Below are 20,888 nucleotides of genomic sequence, written 5' to 3' on the forward strand. Positions count from 1 at the left end.
ACAACGGTTTAGCAACTCTTGAACACTTTGGCTGCTTTCCAGAAAAATGCAGTTTATATTTTTAGTAAAGAATTGTGTTTAATTTATGTTTAATTTGTGTTTTATGTTGATTATATGGTGCTGCTGCAAGTAGTTTTTCTCATTGCACCTGTGTATACATGTTCTTATGCACATGACAATAAACTTGACTTTGATTAGTTCCTCTCCCATACAAAGTTTTTTGGTGATAAAATGCAACACTGCCCTACGGAAGAGTGAGAAAACTTTTGGGGCAATAAGACAGCTTCATTTGACACCAGCTTTCACTCTGTTAGTATTCACCGTCCGAAACAGAGTTTGATCTCATAAGCATTCTTTTTGCACCATCACTTGAACCCAAAGTATTCACTGTGAAACACAGGCTGGTTTTGCAGATGTGTTGCATGTAAACTCTGCAAGTGTTTAGGTTGTGTAGCATAGATTGATCCTCTATGTTTTTGTTGATTGTAGCATGGGCTGATCACTTCGAGTAATCCACACGAGTAACATGATTTGATCACGTGTATGTTCACCCGGCAGAGTGGTCCATGAGTATTTTCTGCCATGACAACTTGAATCTTTGAACATTCACAGTGTGTAATATACTTTTATCCCTTTAGTATTCACCATTCATCATCTTTATGAGCCTTCCAATATATTTTTGATTGCTTAATCTTAGCAGCTTTCAATGTGTAAATTGGATTTAAATCTTTAACACTTTTCCCAGCTCATAATAAAATGTATTGATTGTAAGCTACTGATTTGAATTAATTTTGATATTGTAACCAAATGCATTTTTTTTAGTGTTTAGAACAAAGCATTCTGGAAAAAAGAACTGAGCATTAAGAAATAGCTTCAATGTCAGAATTGAACATTACTAGGATATTAAATTACCTTTCTCAACTTTAGAATGAAAAACCACAATTTATTCATTTTGGCATATTTTCTTTTTTTAATCAATGTGTTTATTGATTTTAAAAGACCATACAAGCAAGAGAAGAATTATCTCAAATATATATATGTCAATAACAATACATAAAGAAGGTAAAATAAACATTACCAAGATCAAGCATAGTATTAATCTGATATAGAACGTATAATAAGGAAAAAGATAATTAATTTTCCTCTTGTCAATATATGAAGAGAAAAAAGACTTTTTGAAATGTTTAAGTGAAAAGAAACACACTATTCTATACAAACGGAAACAAAAAGGAGAAAACAAGGACTGGGCAATCCATCCTGAGAGTAAAAACAAGAAAAGGAAAACTTTCTGATCAAATCCAAAACTTCGGAAAAATAACTGGAAGAGAGTCATTACAAAAATCAATAAATCAAATCATATGAAAATATTGAATAAAAGGTCGCCAAATTTCTTCAAATTTAAAAGATGTATCAGATGTCCAACTTCTTATTTTCTCTAAACTTAAACAGGACATGATGGAGGAAAGCCAATTAAAAACAGTAGGTGGATCAGGATCCTTCCATTTAAGTAAATAGAGTTGAATAAAGTTGAAATGGCTATCATCCGCTGAGCAGAAACAGGAATATATCCTGCTTCCAATGAAATAATCCCAAAAATTGCTGTAAGTAAATTTGGTTGTAAGTCCAGATCCAAGACTTTTGATAAAGTTTTAAAGACATCTTTCCAAAAATTATCCAACTTTATGCAAGACCAAAACATGTGAGTTAAAGTGACCACCTCAATATTACATCTAGTGCAAATAGGATTGATATTGGGAAAAATATGGGCTAATTTACCCTTTGACATATGTGCCAATGCACTACCTTGAACTGTATCAAGGAATGACGGGCACAAATAGATGAAGTATTTACCAAATGAAAAATTTTACCCCATTGATTATCTGAAAATAACTCTTGAAATTCCAATTTCTAATCAGCTTTAATTTTATCATTAGATATCATTTGTTAATTCAATAACCATTTATAAATTGTAGCTATCAATCCTTTTTGAAGTGGTTTAATCTGAAAAAGGATATCTGTCATATTAGATGGATAAGCAGAGAAGTAATTTGGAAGCAAAATACGTTAAAAATTCCTAATTTGTAAATATCTAAAAAAAAGTGTGCATTAGATAAATCATATTTATCCACCAACTGAGTAAAATACATTAAACAATCCCCTATAAACAAACCTGAAAAAGTTATTACTCCTTTGGTTTTCCAAACTAAAAAGGCTTGATCTAAAATTGATGGTTTAAAAAAATAGTTAAGATGGATTTTACTAGAAAGAACAAAATTATTTAACTCAAAAAATCTGCAAAATTGAAACCAAATTCTTAATGTATGTTTAATAATGGGATTGAGGTCTTGTCTACCAATCTTAGAGAGCAGAAAAGGAAGAGGAGCTCCATGTAAGGAGGCCAAAGAATACCCCTTCACTGAGTTTTGGCATATTTTCTATCATCTTTTGGAGGATTGGTGGCAGATTCAAAGTAAAATTCAGTTACAGGAATTTCTTTCTCCTTTTTGACAGTGGCCTGTAACTGAGCTGTAGTCTCTGATGTGTACTGCTGAGAGTATTTGATGAACAGATTTTAATTCCAAGTAACTGGTCTTGTTCTCTGATGTTTCTTGCCCACTAACCTAAACAGATCCATTTGTGAAAGTTTACCTCCTTCAAGATACAAGGAAAATAAGTAAGAAAAGAACCGCAATCAAGAGAGATGATCCTAATCCAGTTTTCAATGAAGCCATGATATTCTCAGTTCCTGCAATTGTTCTGCAGGTAAGAAACTAATACAGTACTCATCTTAATGAAAGCACAATTTAGAATCCAATGGTTAAATTGCATTGGCTGTGTATTATCTGACAGACGGGTTTTCTTTCTGTCCAGTAGTGGATGGGAGCCAATGTGTCATCCAGAGAAAAGATTCTTCCCACTGATCTTCAGAGAGCTCCATCGTTCATATTAAGTGTCACTTAGCACAAAGCTAATCAGTGTAGACACTTCAATCTCACTCTGCTCTTTCTTTCTAATTACCTGTTTTATGGGAACTGGCCATTGCTGTAAGGGTAGCAGACAGCTAGCCATTACTGATTGCTCTTCAGAGAGTGACGATGAAATATTTTTTAGAGTTGTTGCAATTCTTCTAATGAAGGGGCTAGGTAGGAGTTCAAGAGTCAGACCTGGTGGGAATGAAAGGCAGTTCATATATTTCCAAGTCAGGTTTCCATATGTCTGCTGTCCTTTCTTTATGAGTAGTAGAAGTTATAGGTCTGAAATGTCGCAGCTGCAGTGTATTTGGTAAATGGTCGATCTGTAGAATGAACTTTCAGTAAAAGTTTTAAGTTCAAAGTAAAATTTATTATCAGAGTACATACGTGTCACCACATACAACTCTGAGATTCTTTTTCCTGTGGGGATACTTAGCAAGTCTATAGAACAGTAATGGTAAACAGGATCAATGAACAACAAACTGTACAAATGCAAATATAAATGAGAGCATGAAATGACAAGATGAAGAGTCCTTAAAGTGAGACCATCAGTTGTGGAAACACCCGAAATAGAATGGGTGTAGTTATCTCCTTTTGTTCAAAAGCCTGATGGTAGTAACTGTTCTTGAACCTGGAGGTGCGAGTTCTGAGGCACTTGCATCTTCTGCCTGATGGCAGCAGTGATAAAAGAGCACTGCTCAGCTGGGGAGGATTTTGGATGATGGATGCTGCTTTTCTGTGGCACCATTGAATGTAAATGTGCTTAATGGTTGGGAGGGGCTTAGTGGGCCAAATCCATTACCTTTTCTGGGATTTTTCCCCTCAAAAAAAAATTGGTGTTCCTATTACAGGCCATAATGCAGCCAACCAGCACACTTTACAAAACACATCTATAGAAGTTTGCCAAGACTTTTGATGACATGCCATTTCTCCGCAGACTCCTGAGGAATTAGGGGCACTGAGATGATGTTGTATTGTTGGTGTTGTGATCAAACGGGCAAGTGGAAGTTATTCCATGAATCCCCCAACTGACGCCTTGTAGATGGTGAAGTGTAAGAGATGGGTGACTCACTGTGGACTATCAGACATATGACTTGCTTCTGTAGCCTGAGATTTTATATGCATTATCCATTTGAACTCTTGCCAATTGTGACGATCAGAATGTTGATGATGAGGGAACTGTTCAGGGTAACACCATTGAATATCAAAGGGGTATTGTTATTAGTCAGTCTCCCTGGAGAGGATAATTACCTAGCATTTTAGTAATATAAATGCTACTTGTTACTTATTTTATAACTTCATTACAAGTATTGTTATGTTTTGCAGTTGTGTCAATATACAAGTTTTGTTTCATAATAAACACTGATGTCAAAAGTAATCATTCTGAACTTATTTATCTACTTGAGTTCCTCAGCTTATTGAAACATAGAAAACCTACAGCACAATACAGGTGCTTCAGCCCACAAAGTTGTGCCGAACATGTCCCTACCTTAGAAATTACTTAGGTTACCCATAGCCCTCTATTTTTCTAAGCTCTACATTCCTGTCTAAAAGTCTCTTAAAAGACCCTATTGTATCCACCTCCACCACAGTTGCTGGCAGTTCATTCCACGCACTCACCACTCACTGAGTAAAAAACTTACCCCTGACATCTCCTCTGTACCTACTCCCCAGCACCTTAAACCTGTGTTGTCTTGTGGCAGCCATTTCAGCCCACTTGGTCCATTACAACAAGTGGTCGACCATCACTTCCCGGGAGATCCAGACCGTTGTGCGCCCGCTGCTGCCTGGTGAGCTGGCCAAACACGCTGTGTCAGAAGGGACAGTGACCAAGTACACCAGTTCCAAGTAAAGCTCCCCAGTGAGATGATCAAAAGCTTATATTTGATGTCTGTGGGCAACCACAAAACAAAATGCTGTTGGAACTCAGCAGGTCAGGTCGCATCTATGGAGAAAGATGGACAGTTGACATTTTGGGTCAATACTCCTCCTCTAAAGATTCTTCACAGGCCATTGGCTGAAGAAATTTCTTCTCTCTATTTTGAATGGCAAAGCCATTATTCAAAGACTCTACCTTTTCATCCAGGCCAGGGAAAATACTATCCCTATATTAACCCTGTCAAATTCCTCCAAGGCTTTAGATCTTCCAGTGAGATCATCTCTCATTCTTTAAAATTCAAAAAAGTAAAGGCCCCACCTTCTTAACCTCTTACTGCACAACAAATCAGGATCAGTCTATTGATCCTTCATTGCATTCGTTTTATTGGTAATGTATCTTCCCTAGTTAAGGAAACCATAGTTGCACATGATATTCCAGATACAATTTCTCTTATGCCCTGTGTTATTTTAGTTACCTGATTTTAGCTTTGCATTAAAATCTTCTCCTATGAAAGAGCAACCTATCATTTATCCTCTTCTTTGTTTAGTATACCTACCAACATATTAAGTTTCAGAATGTAAGAATACACATTTTCAACACATTTCAATCTCCTACTATGTCAAGTTTTTCTTCTACAGTGGTGCTAGAAAGTTGGTGAACCCTGTAGAATTTTCTCTATTTCTGCATAAATATGACCAAAAATGTGATTGGATGTTCACTTGTCCTAAAACTAGATAAAGAGAAACCAATTAAATAAATAACACAAAAGAACGTTGTACTTGTTCATTTATTTATTGAGAAAAATGATCCAATATTGCATATATTTACTGGAAAAAGTATGTGAACCTTTGCTTTCAGTAATTGATGTGACCCTCGGTACAACAATAACTTCAAACAAACGTTTCTGGTAACTGTTGATCCGTCCTGCACTTTGGCTTGGAGGAATTTCAGTCCATTCCTTATTACAAAACTGCTTCAACTCTCAGATGTTGGTGGGCTTCCTTGCATAAACTGCTTACTTCAAGTTGTTCCACCACATTTCTATAGGATTAAGGTCAGGACTTTAGTTCTATTCCAAAACATTAATTTTCTTCTTTTTAAACCATTTTGTTGTTGATTTACTCTTGTCTATCAGATCATTGTCTTGTTGCATTATCCAACTTCCATTAAGCTTCAGGTGGTAGACCTTACCCTAACATTCTCCTGTAGAATGTCTTAGAACAATGTTGAATTCACTGTTCCCTTAGTAATTGCAAGCTGTCCAGATCCTGAGATAGCAAAGTAGCCCCAATCCATGATGCTCCTTCCATCATGCTTCACAGTCTAGATAAAGTTTTGGTGCTGGTGTGTAATGCCCTTTTACCTCCAAACATAGCAGTGTGCATTTCTGCCAAAAAATTCTCATCTGTCCACAGAACATTGTCCCAGAAGCATCGTGGAACATCCAGGTGGTCTTTTGCAGACTTGAGATGTGCAGCAATGTTTTTATTTTGAAGAGAAGTGATTTCCTCCGTGGTGTCCTTCCACAAACACCATTCTTGTTCGGGGATTGTTCTTATAGTGGACACATGACTGGAGACTTTAGCAAGTTCCAGAGATTTCTGCAGGTCTTTTGCTGTTACCCTTGGGTTCTTTTTCACCTCCTCCAGCATTACACATTGAGATCTTGGTGTGATCTTTGCAGGGAACACCGGACTCCAAGTAGCTTTTGTAGAAGGTGTTACGTACCCCGAAACTGGGTCACTTACCAGCAAAGATAGAGAGGTCCTTTGAAGTCTGATGGTACTATTTTAACAGTATTTATTGATAAAAATACACAAAATAATATTAATGCAAACATACAGATAATATACGTCATCAATATTAAATCTAAAAGCGTGGGTATAATAATAATCAATAAGAAATAGCTCTATCGTTGTCTAGAGCCTAATGTATTGTCCGATGGAAATATAAAAGTCACTGTTAGTTCGTTCAAGCTGCAGCATTTTGGTTTGAGAGAAAAACGGTTAAAACTTGCCCAGTCCTTTTAAGATGTCAATCCTTCGAGAGTCGTTGGGAGTTGGTTTCCCTGTTGTTAGCTAAAAGCCGTTCTTCCGTGGTAAAGGACACCGGTTCTGGGGCAAATGGAACCGAACGCACGTGGCCTCCCCACCGGCTTCCGCTATTACGGGATCACTAGCGTTTCTTCTGGTGCATCTGAAGGGGCTGTTCCCCAGACCCTCTTTTATCCTGACTCACAGGGTCTCAGATGTCAATCAGGTTGAGATGATGCAATCTCTCCACCAACTTCCCCCTTGGTTCATTGCCTGGGGCTTCAATGCCTCGCACAGGATGCAATACACAAGTCCGTCTCCAAGAGACAATAGCCGTATCAATGGGTCCACCTTCTCGGAGTCCGGGTCACATTCCAATCTTTGTGAATTCTGCATGTCTTTTTCTCGTTTCCTGGGTCTCCTGAATGGACTCAATAGTGATCTTGCGATTCTCACAAAGGAGGGGGCTACGCCGCACCCTTCGGCCCCTCAGAGCTGTGGTACATTCATAACACCCCCTTTCTTCAAAGCGTTTTCACCAGCAGTGAAAACGAAGTAGTACAGAGTCTTACAGGATTTTAGAATCTAACACAATACAAAAGCTTTTCCTTTTCACTACAGAGTAATACAGGTATACATTCAGTTCAGCATCTAGATAAACAGTCCGCGAGCACATTATCACTTCCTTTAATATGCTGTATTTTAATATCGAACTCTTGCAGCAACAGACTCCAACTCAATAACCTCCTGTTTTTATTTTTCATATTGGCCAGGAATACCAATGGGTTGGGATCTGTATAAACAACTACGGGTTTTTGCGCTGGACAAATGTACACTTCAAAATGCTGTATCACCAAAACAAGGGCCAACAATTCCTTTTCTACGGTAGAGTAATTCCTCTGGTGTACATTGAACTTCCGAGAGAAATATGCTACCAGGTGCTCCACTCCATCCCCTGCTTACTGTAAGAGGACTGGTCCTGCAGCCTCATCACTCGTGTCCGTCGCCAGGGAGAAGGGTGCTAACAAATCAGGTGCTTTTAACAGAGGGTAATGGCACAATATGGCTTTTAACTTTTCAAAAGTGTTCTGACAAGAATGGCCCCACTCAAATTTTTCCTCCTTCCATAGGAGTTTTGTAAGTGGGAGAGCAATATCCGCGAAATTTTTACAGAATTTCCGATGGTATCCCACCATGCCCAAAAACCTCCTCAGGGCCCTTTTATTGGAGGGTACAGGGACCTCAGAAATAGCCTGTACCTTCGCCTGCACAGGAGCCAACTGCCACTCTCCCACCACATACCCCAAGTATGTGATCGTGGCATGAACAAATTCACTCTTTGCGAGGTTTACTGTAAGTTGGGCTGCCAACATCCTCTTAAACAGATTTTCTACAGCCTCCATGTGTTCCCCCCAGGTGTCACTCCAAACTAACACATCGTCAAGATAAGCCTTGGTGTGGGTTAACCCCTTTATCACTGTGTCTATCATCTGCTGAAATGTTTCTGGGGCATTTTTCATTCTGAACGGCATAACATTGTACTCATACAACCCGGATGGGGTGACAAAGGCTGAAATTTCCGGAGCCCTGTCCATTAAAGGAACGCACCAGTACCCCTTTAATAAGTCAATTTTAGTGATGTGCCTCGCCTTCCCCAATTTATCAATGCAATCATCCATCCTGAGGATAGGGTAGGCGTCTGTCTGGGTGACAGCGTTTACCTTTCTGTAATCGGTACAGAATCTTATGGTACTGTCTGGATTTGGGACAACCATGCAAGGAGAAGCCCACGCAGAAGAGGATTCGCGGATTATCCCAGCAGCTAGCATATGTTCAATCTCCTTTTCTACCAGTTGGCTTTTTTCGGAATTCATCCGATAAGGGGCCTGCTTAATAGGCGGTGTCGAGGTAACTATCACATCATGTTTTGTCCCACTACACCTTCTTGGGACATCCGGACATAAGTCTGTATGCCGATTAATGAGCTGTGTTAGCTGCTCCCGCTGTTCAGGCTCGAAGTGACTAACTTTATCCACAAGGCTTGCTAAAATAGCAGAGTTCTCCAATCTGGTGGGTACTATACGTATCCTTTCAACCCGCTCTGGTTCCTCCTTACCACCCCCCTCTACCTCATCGGTTTTCACAGCTGCACCGACCACCGCGGGGGTGGTTTCATGGTACCCTTTCATCATGTTCACGTGAACTAACTGGGTCGGCTTTCGCCTATCGGGGGTTTCAATTACGTAATTCAGCGAGTCTATTTTCTTACACACTGTATATGGTCCTTGGAACCTCGCCTGAAGGGGGTGGGTAACTACAGGGAATAGGACCAAAACCTTGTCGCCCACGTGAAACTCTTGCTTTCTCGTTCCTTGGTTATACCATTTTCTCAATTTTTCCTGGGAATCTTCAAGGTTTTCCCTTGCCAAGGCGCATACCTTATGCAGCCGTTCCCGGAATTTTAGAACATAGTCGATCACACTGACTTGAACGGTTGGGCTAGACCACTTTTCTCTCAGGAAGGTTAGAGGCCCCCTGGGCCTGTGACCGAAAACGAGCTCAAATGGACTGAACCCCAGAGAGCCCTGAACTGTATCCCTTACTGCAAATAACAGAAGGGGTAAAGCATCATCCCAGTCTCGAATGTTTTCCTGACAATAGGTTTTAATCATGGTCTTTAGTGTAGTGTGGAATCTTTCCAATGCTCCTTCGGATTCCGGATGGTATGCAGACGCTAAAATTTGTTTGACTCCCAGCTGGGTCATCATCTGCTGAAATGCTCGGCATGTAAATGTATTCCCCTGATCCGACTGTATCTCCTTAGGCAGCCCCACTGTGGTAAAGAATTTAATGAGGGCCTTTACAACCACACAGGTCCTAATATTACCCAGAGGCACAGCCTCTGGAAATCGTGTAGCGGCACACATCAGGGTCATGATGTACTGCCACCCACTCGCAGTTTTAGGTAAAGGACCCACAAAATCCACAATGATTCGGGAGAAAGGCTCCTCGCACGTGGGGATGGGTCGGAGGGGTGCCTTAGGGATAACTTGGTTCGGCTTACCCACCACCTGACATGTATGACACCTTTTACAATACTCAGTAATATCTTTTCTCAGGTTTGGCCAATAGAACTCTCTCATCCACTGTCTTCTTTATTCCCAAATGCCCACCTAAGGGTCCCTTATGAGCTAAGTTCAAAATTTCATCCCGATACACTTTCAGAACTACTACCTGATGTACCACCGCCCAGTCCTCATTGACCGGCACCGTGGTGGGCCTCCATTTTCTCATCAACACACCCTCTTTCAGGTAGTAACCCTTGGGCTCTGTCTCAATCTCGGCCTCAGAAAGAACTGACTCTCTCAAGGCTACCAGCTCCTCGTCACATCCCTGTTCTCGTACAAACTCTCTTCTTGCTAAGGGTAGATCTACCTCCTCCTATTTACCCTCTTTTTCCTCCCTACTCTCCGTTTTACCCCCCCTAACCCTTGTTGGTACAGTCGGCAAAAACGTCTCGGCCAAATCGATACTGGCCTGATTTAAACTGCGCTCTGTCTCAGCTGCCTTTCTCGACATGCTGCGAGTGACCGTGCATGCGGGATAGATCTTGGAATCTAGGGGTGGAACCTCAACCCTCACAGGCTTGTTTGTCAGCTTCACGGCTTCACCCATTTTTCCACCCACTAAGTCGTTACCAAGAAGGACGTCCACGCCTTCCCCCCGCAACTCTGGCAGTACCCCCAATTCCACTGGTCCAGATACCAGCTCACAATTCAGAATGACACTGCAAGGGCACCACTTCGATCCATCTTCCTATTCCTCTCAGGGCTACCTCTCCAGTCTGAGGACCAAAATCTAGCACCGTACTGCTAATCAACGATAGCTCAGCCCCCGTATCTCTCCAGATCCGTACTGGAACTGGTGTGTCTCCCTCCCTCACAGACACGGTTCCTTCTGAATGAAACGTCTCACGCCCCTCCTGTACTCCATCTACCAGGGGCTCTCTCATCAATTTTCTGATCGTCGCAATACAGCTTATAGGTATAGCTGCTTTCCCTTTTCCTGGCTCTTTCCTCGGAGCAGGGCATTTAGATGCAATATGACCCACCCTTCCACAACTAAAAAAGAGTCAACCCAGGAAATCTCCTGGCTTCTGGCCTCTCCTCCTCAATTTTTCCGCTAGCTCCCGGCTGAGTTTCTCCCTTAGCCAGCGGGCTTTCTCTACTGTTCCCACGGTCTCTCTGGGAACTTTTATTCGAGGAAAACTTTGACTTGTGGGTTAGGGCATATTCATCTGCAAACCTAGCAAATTCTGAGATGGACTTATTCGGCTTCTCATTCAAATACATCCGGATATCCTCCGAAACACGACCTTTAAATTCCTCAATCAGAATTAACTCCCTGAGATGCCAATAGTCCTCTTCCATTGTCTCTGCTGTGCACCAACGGTCCAAGAGCACACCCTTCTCATAGGCAAACTCGGTATACATCTGATTCCACCCTTTCTTTAAATTTCTGAACTTTTGTCTATACGCCTCAGGTACTAACTCATAACTCCGGAGAATGGTCACCTTTACTTTGTCATAACTCTCCTCCTCTTCCTCCTCCATGGACAACGCCGTATATACCCGCTGTGCCTTCCCTTTTAACACACTTCGTAACAGTGCCACCCACTGATCTCTGGGCCACTTCTGATTCACTGCCACCTTTTCAAAAAGCAAGAAATAACTATCAACATCCATCTCCTCGAACGGAGGTACTAACCTCAACTCTCGACTAACATTAAACCGTTCCTCTCGGACTGACCCTTGATCTCTTCGCCCTTGCCTTAACTTCTCCATCTCCAAGTCATGTTTCCTTTGTTTCTTTGCCTCCCCATACTCTCTCTCCTTCTCTTTCTCAGCTGCTTCCAGCTGTTTTAACTGAATTTCGTGCTCTCTTTGTTTCTCAGCTCTTTCCCTCTCTTTCTCAGCTGCTTCCGTTTCACCTCTAACTCCTTTAGCTGGAGCGCATGCTCCCTCTCTCTCTCTAGGCTCTTTCATTCTCCTTCTCAGCTGCTTCCAGCTGCTTTACCTTAATTGCATGTTCCAACCTTAATTTCTCCAACTCTAACTGGGCCATTCCACTAGCTGGTACCTTTTCAGGGATATTTTCCAATACCTCAGCTGCAAACACATTCTTCCCAATATAATACTGAGTTATTGCCCTTCGCACCTCCCGATTTTTCATGGACAACCTCACCCCTGTGAGGTTTAACCCCTTTGCCAAATTTATCAAGTCTGATTTGGTGGCCGCCTCTAGCACCTCCAGAGTCGGGTTTTCTATAAATTCACCCACGTCCATCTTTGCTGGTTTGCTACCCGCGTAACCAGATCCAAGTTTGGACTTACAAGCCCAATTCACTGGGCCTCCAATTTGGTATCAACTCCTGAGACGAGAATCCCAAGTTGTTACGTACCCCGTAACTGGGTCACTTACCAGCAAAGATAGAGAGGTCCTTTGAAGTCTGATGGTACTATTTTAACAGTATTTATTGATAAAAATAAACAAAATAATATCAATGCAAACATACAGATAATATACATCGTCAATACTAAATCTAAAAGCGCGGGTATAATAATAATCAATAAGAAATAGCTCTATCGTTGTCTAGGGCCTAATGTATTGTCCGATGGAAATATAAAAGTCACTGTTAGTTCGTTCAAGCTGCAGCGTTTTGGTTTGAGAGAGAGACGGGTTAAAACTTGCCCAGTCCTTTTATGATGTCAATCCTTCGAGAGTCGTTGGGAGTTGGTTTCCCCGTTGTTAGCTAAAAGCCGTTCTTCCGTGGTAAAGGACACCGGTTCCGGGGCAAATGGAACCGAATGCACGTGGCCTCCCCACCGGCTTCCGCTATTATGGGATCGCTAGTGTTTCTTCTGGTGCATCTGAATAGGCTGTTCCCAGACCCTCTTTTATCCTGACTCACAGGGTCTCAGATGTCAATCAGGTTGAGATGATGCAATCCCTCCACCAACCTCCCCCTCAGTTCATTGCCTGGGGCTTCGATGCATCGCACAGGATGCAATACACAAGTCCATCTCCAAGAGACAATAGTCGGTATCAATGGGTCCGCCTTCTCGGAGGCCAGGTCACATTCCAATCTTTATGAATTCTGTATGTCTTTCTCTCATTTCCTGGGTCTCCTGAACGGACTCAATAGTGATCTTGCGATTCTCACAAAGGAGGGGGCTACTCCGCACCCTTCGGCCCCTCAGAACTGTGGTACATTCATAACAAAGGCATTACCCCAGAGGTTCACATATTTTTTACCAATGAATATATGTAATATTGGATCATTTTTCTCAATAAATAAATGAACAAGTATAATGTTTTTGTGTTATTTATTTAATTGGGCTCCCTTTATCTGGGTTCGAGGACTTATGTGAACAACTGATCACATTTTAGGTCATATTTATGCAGAAATAGAACAATATTCTACAGGGTTCACAAACTTTCTGCATCACTGTATATATTATGACCTCACATTTTCCCACATTATTTTCCATTTTTCATTGTTTAATAGAATTTTATACATTAAGGGAATCAAAGCAGAATGGTCGAGTGCAGGAAAGTAACACTGGGATTAAAGGTCTTATTGCAGTGGTTCCCAACCTTTTCTATGCCCCACACCCCTAGGAAATGTTTGATTAATGTTCGCACCCCCTACAAAAGTAGTATCACATTTGAAGATGAAGTCTAATTTCTAATTTTTGAACCACATACAATACTGCGATTGAACAAATTGAATTTTATAAAAAGCTTAATTCAGTGCTTAAAATGCAAATATAAACTGAGCAATTAGATTCGAATTTATTCAGAAAAAATTGTAATCAGTAAGATAAATCCCAATTGTGAACATAAGATTCAATGACTTCTTTGCTCCTGCTTCTCATTCATGATTTCGTCAAAACATGGAACTTTCTTGCTGACTGTGATCCACAGGTCTGCCTGTGGATTCAGGCGATTCCTAGATTTTGTCTTGATTGACAAAAGAGAACTGAATCCAGATTCACACTAGTATGTTATTGCAAATGGAGTGAGGACACAGAGTGCTTTTCCACCAAGTCTTAGGAACATATCCAGTGCTACACACCAAAATTCCTCCAAAGTCTTGCTTTCAAATTGCATTTCAAGAGCTGAATTTGTCCACAAATCAATAAGATCCTTCAGCTCTTCATCATCTGACATTTTCTCCAAATTGTAGGAATATAGATTCATGATCCATTCTTCTGAAATCTTCAGGTCTCCAGCAGCAAAATATCCATCAAACGATTCTGACAGCATTTCCAAATGAGCCACAATTTCTTCACGCACAGTAGGAGTTATGGATCCAGCATCATCGACCATCTCTTCTAATGAAGGAAAATTTGAGAGACTGCCTCTTTTCATCCTTCGACGCCAAGGACGTAACTTTTCTTTGAAGGCATTCAACTTTTCACAAGCCTTCAATATGTTTATCCCTTTTCCTTGAAGAGAAATACTCAGGTCATTCATACAAGTGAAAACGTCAGCGAAGTAAGCCAGCATTTGGGCGAATTCCTGTGATTCCATTTCCCCAACCAGATCACATTCACCCTCCTCCAGAAAAACCTTGACTTCTTCCCACAGTTCAAAGAAGTGGGTTAAAGCTTGTCCTCGTGACAACCAACAGACAAAGTGTGGACAAGAAAAACTGAATGCTCATTTCTCAGATTGTCCAAAGCACGCCCCCTGATCCAGTTGATGATCTTCACACAAGTATCAACAACTTTCTTCAAATTTGGAGGCAATGTTTTTGATGCCAAAGCATGCTGATGAAAAAAACAATGGGTAACTTGCAAGTCTGGAATCTCTTTTTGCATCAATGCAGAAAAGCCAGATTTATTTCCAAGCATTGCAGGTGCCCCATCAGTGCACACAGAACCAATGACTTTGATATCTAAATCATGTTTGGCAAAGACATCTTTCACCAGCTGCATCACATCCTTTGCAGTTGTGTTTGTTTTCAGATTTTTACAAAACAGGAAATCTTCCTTCACAGCACCATCATTGACATACCTCACTAATGTGATGGGTTGACTACACCTGGAGACATCAGTTGACTCATCCAACTGAATGGAGAGTTTAAGAGGACTAGCTCTGACATCTGAGATGACTGGTCCAAAATATCTTCACTCAAATCACTGATTCGGTTGTGAAAGACATTATTTGATAGGGGCACCTGTTCAAATTTTTTTCTTGCTTCTTTGCGCAGGATAATTGTTGCCATTTCCAGTGCATATGGCTTGATGAGATCTTCTGCAATTGTATGGGGCTTCTTGGATTTGGCCACTTTTTATATGCCACTTGGTATGAAGGAAGAAGTAGTGGGTTTTCAACAGAAATGGAACCTAATTTTGGAAGAGTTCCTTGTGAATCAAAACGAGCTCTTTTGATTTTCAATGACCCAACATCATGTCCTTCAACATCAGCTCCACCATGCTTCTTCTTGAAGTGCTCTTGAAGCTTGGGTGGCTTCAGATTTGAGTTGGAAAACACAATGCTACAAAGAATGCACTGGGTTTTTTGCAAGCCATTATTCCCTGTTGTGCAAGTGAAACCAAAGCACACATAGTCATCATTCCATTTCCCTCTGTTTGACATGATGAAGGGTTAATGAAGGGAAAAGTATAAGCTAATATGAGAAAAACTACCTAAGTCAGGGATGACCGCTTTACTCAACCAGACAACGCCTATAGCAAAGTATCACGAGAAATACGCTTTCGAATTATTATGATATTATCTGCAGTTAAGCCAAGATAAATCGTCAGGTGGAAATGCTACGGGGACGCAACGCAAATTATTAGGCTACTCCCTATTGAATTTACACACCTATTTCCGATGATTACTGGAGATATGAACTCCCATCACACGATTCAAAATCCTTGGCGCTAACCATGATACCTCCTCAACTAACACAATTCAAAATTATCAACGATTCAAGAAAAAAAACCTTTTAGGAGAAAAAAAACCTTTGAAATTCAAAAACTGCTTTAATGCATTGAGACAAATATGAATGAATGACTTCAGCTGCTTTTTATCAAAACGCGGCTTCTTAAAATTTTATAATTGAATAATTTACCTGCTGTCTGCGGGTTTGGTTTTAACGCGAAGTCGTTACTTGATGGTTGATTCGGGATATATAAAGATTTTGGCATTATGAGATGATTTTTAACTCTTGAGATGTAACATTCTAGCTAACATTGATGAGTCTCCTCGACTCTGAGGTGTAACTCCCAGGTAACACTGAAGAGAATCCTCAATGCTGACTCGGGCAGCGGGAGACTGGAGTGAGTTTACATCTCTCTCGACTCGGGCAGCGGGAGACTGGAGTGTGCTTGGGACAAACATTACTATCACTTCTCAAGGCACACTGGCAGCTGGCTGAGTGATGACTCTTGACTCGTCACTCAAGGACACAAGCCACTCTTTGTCACACCCCCTGAAATTACATCTCGCACCCCAGGTTCTGAACCCCTGTCTTATTGAAAGGCTGAGCAGGCATAGGGACTGATAAGCAACCCCTCCTTACACTTCTTAAGTTCTTATGTCCTTGCCAATTCAATTCACTTCTCTGTATCTTCTTGAAGCCTTTTTGCATCCTTTCTACAGCCCATTTTTTCAGCCAGCTTAGTATCATCAGCAAACTTAGACATGCTACACTTTGTCCCATCAAACATCCCCCAGTACAGTGACATCTGCTTCACACAGCTAAAGTATCCATCCATTCTTTTCTCTGTCTAGTAAATAATCCTTAATTCCTACCAGTGTATTACACTTGGTCCGACGTAATCAAATTTTGTTTGTTAACCTCCTGGGTGCTATTTCAGATTTAGCAAAATCACTGGTTTTCTTTTTTACTCCAAACTACTACTCATTTTACTTAAATGATGTCCTCCTGGAAAGCCTTGGTACAGAGGGGTGCGCACTATTAGAGAAAAAAAATAGTTCTGTAAATTCAGAACACAAAACCTATAGTGTAGATGTCCTTATAGGGGCAACATCATAATAAATCCAGGAATTCAGAATCAGAATTAGGTTTATTATCACTGATTATATAATGTGAAATCTGTTGTTTTGCAGCAACAGTACAATGCAAAGACATATACTGTAAGTCAGAAAATAAATAGTGTAGTAAAAAAGAATAATGAGTTAGTGTTTGTAGGTTCATGAACCATTCAGAAATCTGATAACAGAGAGGAAGAAGCTGTTCCTGAATTCTTGATTGTGGGTCTTCAAGTTCTTGTATCTGTAGCTTTTACAGTCTGTAGTCATGTTTCTCATTAGATTAATGTCACATTCTATTTTTCCTATTTTTAATGAATGTATTGGTCAGCTTTTGCTGGAATTTGATATTTTCCAGATCCTTGTACTGAATGTTCTTTCTTACAATATTATAAATTTTCTTTTTTGATCTAGTATCTCCTTAGCTATTTTTCTTAACATTAACTGGGCCATTTTTATTGGATTTTTTTTGTGACTTAAACATTCAATACTTGCTATAAACTATGAGTTCCTTCATTGTTGGCCATTGGTTACCTATTTCCATATTTTTAATGTATTTTCCCAGTCTACCATAGCCAACTCACAACTCATACCTTCAGACTTTCTTTTGTTCACTTTTATCTCCTGATTTTAAGCATGTGCTGTGATGTTTTCTCAGTGGCGTTTTAATGAGCTACCAAATGCTTTTCTTCTGACACAGGAATTATCCCTACGAATAACAGTGGCTGAATGCTGTGAAGAAGGAAGAACTGAGAATATAGGCCATGTAATCATTGGACCCGAGAGCAGTGGGATGGGGGCTAATCACTGGAATCAGATGCTCGCAACGTTAAGGAAACCTGTCTCCATGTGGCACGCTCTCCGAAAGAACTAAAGCGAGAAACTTCGATGCGTCCTTAGCACTTGTATAAGTCTTTTGCATGATGTTCACACTCTTAAACTTTAATGCTGGTGCTTTGGCAAATGCAACTCTGAGACACTATTTTTCACTACACTCTATCAGCCTAATAGTGGGAAATTGGTAGCAGGACAACAGAAGATCAAATTGCAGATCAAAGTGAACTTGGCCTAATAAATTAATGTATCTGCTTGCTACTGGAGCTGCTGAGAAGCAGCCAACCCACTGAATATTTCATATAAATGGTGCATACATATATAAAGTATGGTCATAGATATTAAAGATGCAATCTATCTAATGCTGCCACTTGTCAGAAGGCTAGTATTCTGCAACAGCTCTAAACCCACAAAAAATCTTAAACATCAATTTGAGATTAAATCCTTCCAAAAATGCTTCCTTTTACAAAATATTTATGCCATTATGGAGGGAAAGAGTGCCAAATATGACCACTATGTATTGCTTAATAGTCCACACAAGTCAGCAGGGTCTTGAATGTATAATACTGAACATAAAGGATAACAAGTTATACATGTTGCCCAAGAAACAATGTGCATATTCTAGCATTTTGCTAAGGTTTTTCTCCAGTTACTAAAGAGAACTCCATGCTATTTATATTGTATGTAGAGCAGTAGATTGGTGGGATTAATTGTGGTTCTATGTGATAATGAGTTAGTTTGCAACAAACATGTTCACAAGTTGTCCATACAAAGATATATATTTGAATATTGTCTTGAGCAGTAGATGGTGTTGATTAGATCAAACAATTATATGTATTTCCCATTCTTTCCTGATAAGTGTGAGAGATGAAGAGTTGCAGATATATTTTATTGGACTTCTCCAACTTTTGGTTATTTAAAAGCAAAACCAAGACAAAAAATTGTTTTGATCCGATAGTCATTTATATCATTCTGACAATTACCACAATTTAGTTAGAAGAAACACTAGTTCCAAAATAAAGAATTGTATTTGAGGTTTTCGCCTCAGTAGGAAATAATATTCTCCCCCACCTTTATTAAAATATTTAAAAGAAGCATATTTCAGAAGCTTCCTGTTAGAATTTCAGTTGACACAACCTTTCTAATACATATTGCAGAAACTTCTAATGTAGAAAGGAAGGAAGGAGCAGGACCGGCATAAACTCTTCTTTCCTTAAAAGTGTCTAAATTACTCCTCAATGCACCTTTGGTGCTTTGGGCCCTTGCTTTGGAACTTTATAAGTGGAAATGGCCACTTCATCTTATAAGATTCTACTTGAGGGTATTTTTGATAGGGGAAGAAATTGCTTTATTGATAGTCTGCATTTCTATTACAATGTAGGCAAGAACATAAAAAAAATCTTTTAAATATGATTAACTTCATTATATCAAGGAGTGTTTCTATCAGAAAATCAATCAGCAAATGCCATATTATAAGTGTGGAAATACCGTACTGTCTGTGAGACGAGTTTGTACACTCTCTCCATGGCCACATGGGTTTTCTTTCAGTACTTCAGTTTCCTCCCACAGTCAAAAAACATACTGGTTGTTTGGTTAGTTGGTCATTGTAAACTGTCCGGTGATAGGCTAGGCTTAATCAGGTAATGCTATACAGCGTGGTATAAGGGATAGGAAGGGCCTACTCCATGCTATATCTCAATAAATAAGTAAAACTAAAACAGGATTGACATAAACTCTGGTTCTCTCCTTGTAAGGCTGTGCACCCTCTCCATTATTCTGTAGGATTAAGACATAATTTTAACCCAAGAACCTCAGAGAGTGAACTGTTGTGATAACGAATCAGCAATAATTAAATCAGATGTATTAAAAATGTCATGCCTATGTTAGATCAGCCTGTTCAGATATTGAAATTGTTGCAGTACTATTCTGCAGGATTCTTGATGATAACCTTTGCAGTTTCAAGAAACAACTGTAAGAAAAAAGAAGGGTGTGAGAAACCATTCCATAATTAGTTATATGTCCAGTTACCAATGTCTTGTACATTACAACTGAGTAGGCTCCACTGACTGATAGATCAACGGTATGTTTGTTTCCCACTTCACTCCAGCCTGAATGATTAGAACAGCCTACTCTTTGACATTAAACAAGTACTTATAACTAAAGAAAAGTCCAAATAAAGGTCACCATTACAGGTTTAATTAATTTTATATATACTTCTGAGTGAGCAATATCAGAGTTAGAGAAGTAAATCTCCAAGCTGCTGTTGGTCAGCGTGGATTTTGTGAAGCAAAGGAGCTTCTCCATGTTCTTCGGCTCTGACTCGAAGTATCCAATATTGAAAGAATGAGTATTCAAACATGATGACCAGGTCAACATGACAATGTTTTTACGTTCCAGTGCTTCTGTGTTTGTCCACTGCATTTACCTACGTGTAGATTTTGAGAACTCTGTTTAATCATTAGTGCTAGTAACTCACTGAGAACACATTGGGTAACTAAGTTTCCTAAAATAATGGCTCAAGGTTTTTTGGATTTAACTGGAAGAGCAAATCTAATTTGTATGTTGGTTTGGATTATAGCTCCAATCCAGAGCTGACAAGATTGCTATTTTTCTCATGTCATATGATGAAAGAAATCCTCTGTTTCCACTAAATATAAATATAAATGATCCAAGTTCTACATTGGCTCAGCTGTGATCATTTTTCTCAGCACCATTAAAGTCTTAGATTCACGTTCCACTCACGAAAAGGTAATTGAGGCTAAATTGCCAATGTGGGACTGAAGAGCTACTGCACTGCCAGGCGTCTATCTTTCAGATGTTAAACCCATTCCTCTCCTTGTAACAGATCAAGTGGTATTCCTCTTTGAAGAATATTCATCCATTTGTACATTTAATCATAACCTTATTGCTATGTGTGCTATATTTTTATAAGCTGATTTATTTCCCTACATTATTGGCTATGAATGGCTTTGGGTCAATTTTTCTTTGTTGAAAGGTCTATTCAAATGCAATTTCATTTTCAATAGGCAATAATAATCAAATCTGATAAAGGTTATTTTTTTTCTGCTTCCATTCAACTAACTAGTTAAACAATAATAACAG

General features: G+C 39.8%; 1 protein-coding gene across 6 annotated transcripts in view; it reads left to right on the top strand.

Moving 5' to 3' along the window:
* Positions 1 to 20,446, top strand: part of syt12 (synaptotagmin XII) — a 268,982-nt gene extending 248,536 nt beyond the window's left edge. For all 6 annotated transcript variants that reach the window (XM_059973917.1, XM_059973920.1, XM_059973916.1 and 3 more), the window contains 2 exons: positions 2,630 to 2,763; positions 17,653 to 20,446. In XM_059973917.1, the coding sequence (XP_059829900.1) occupies positions 2,630 to 2,763; positions 17,653 to 17,826 (308 nt within the window). In that variant the 3' untranslated portion in view covers positions 17,827 to 20,446. The remainder of the gene's footprint in view (positions 1 to 2,629; positions 2,764 to 17,652) is intronic.
* Positions 20,447 to 20,888: the final 442 nt, after the last annotated feature.

The sequence above is a fragment of the Hypanus sabinus genome, chromosome 7 (genome assembly GCF_030144855.1).
Source record: "Hypanus sabinus isolate sHypSab1 chromosome 7, sHypSab1.hap1, whole genome shotgun sequence".
Classification (NCBI taxonomy): domain Eukaryota; kingdom Metazoa; phylum Chordata; class Chondrichthyes; order Myliobatiformes; family Dasyatidae; genus Hypanus; species Hypanus sabinus.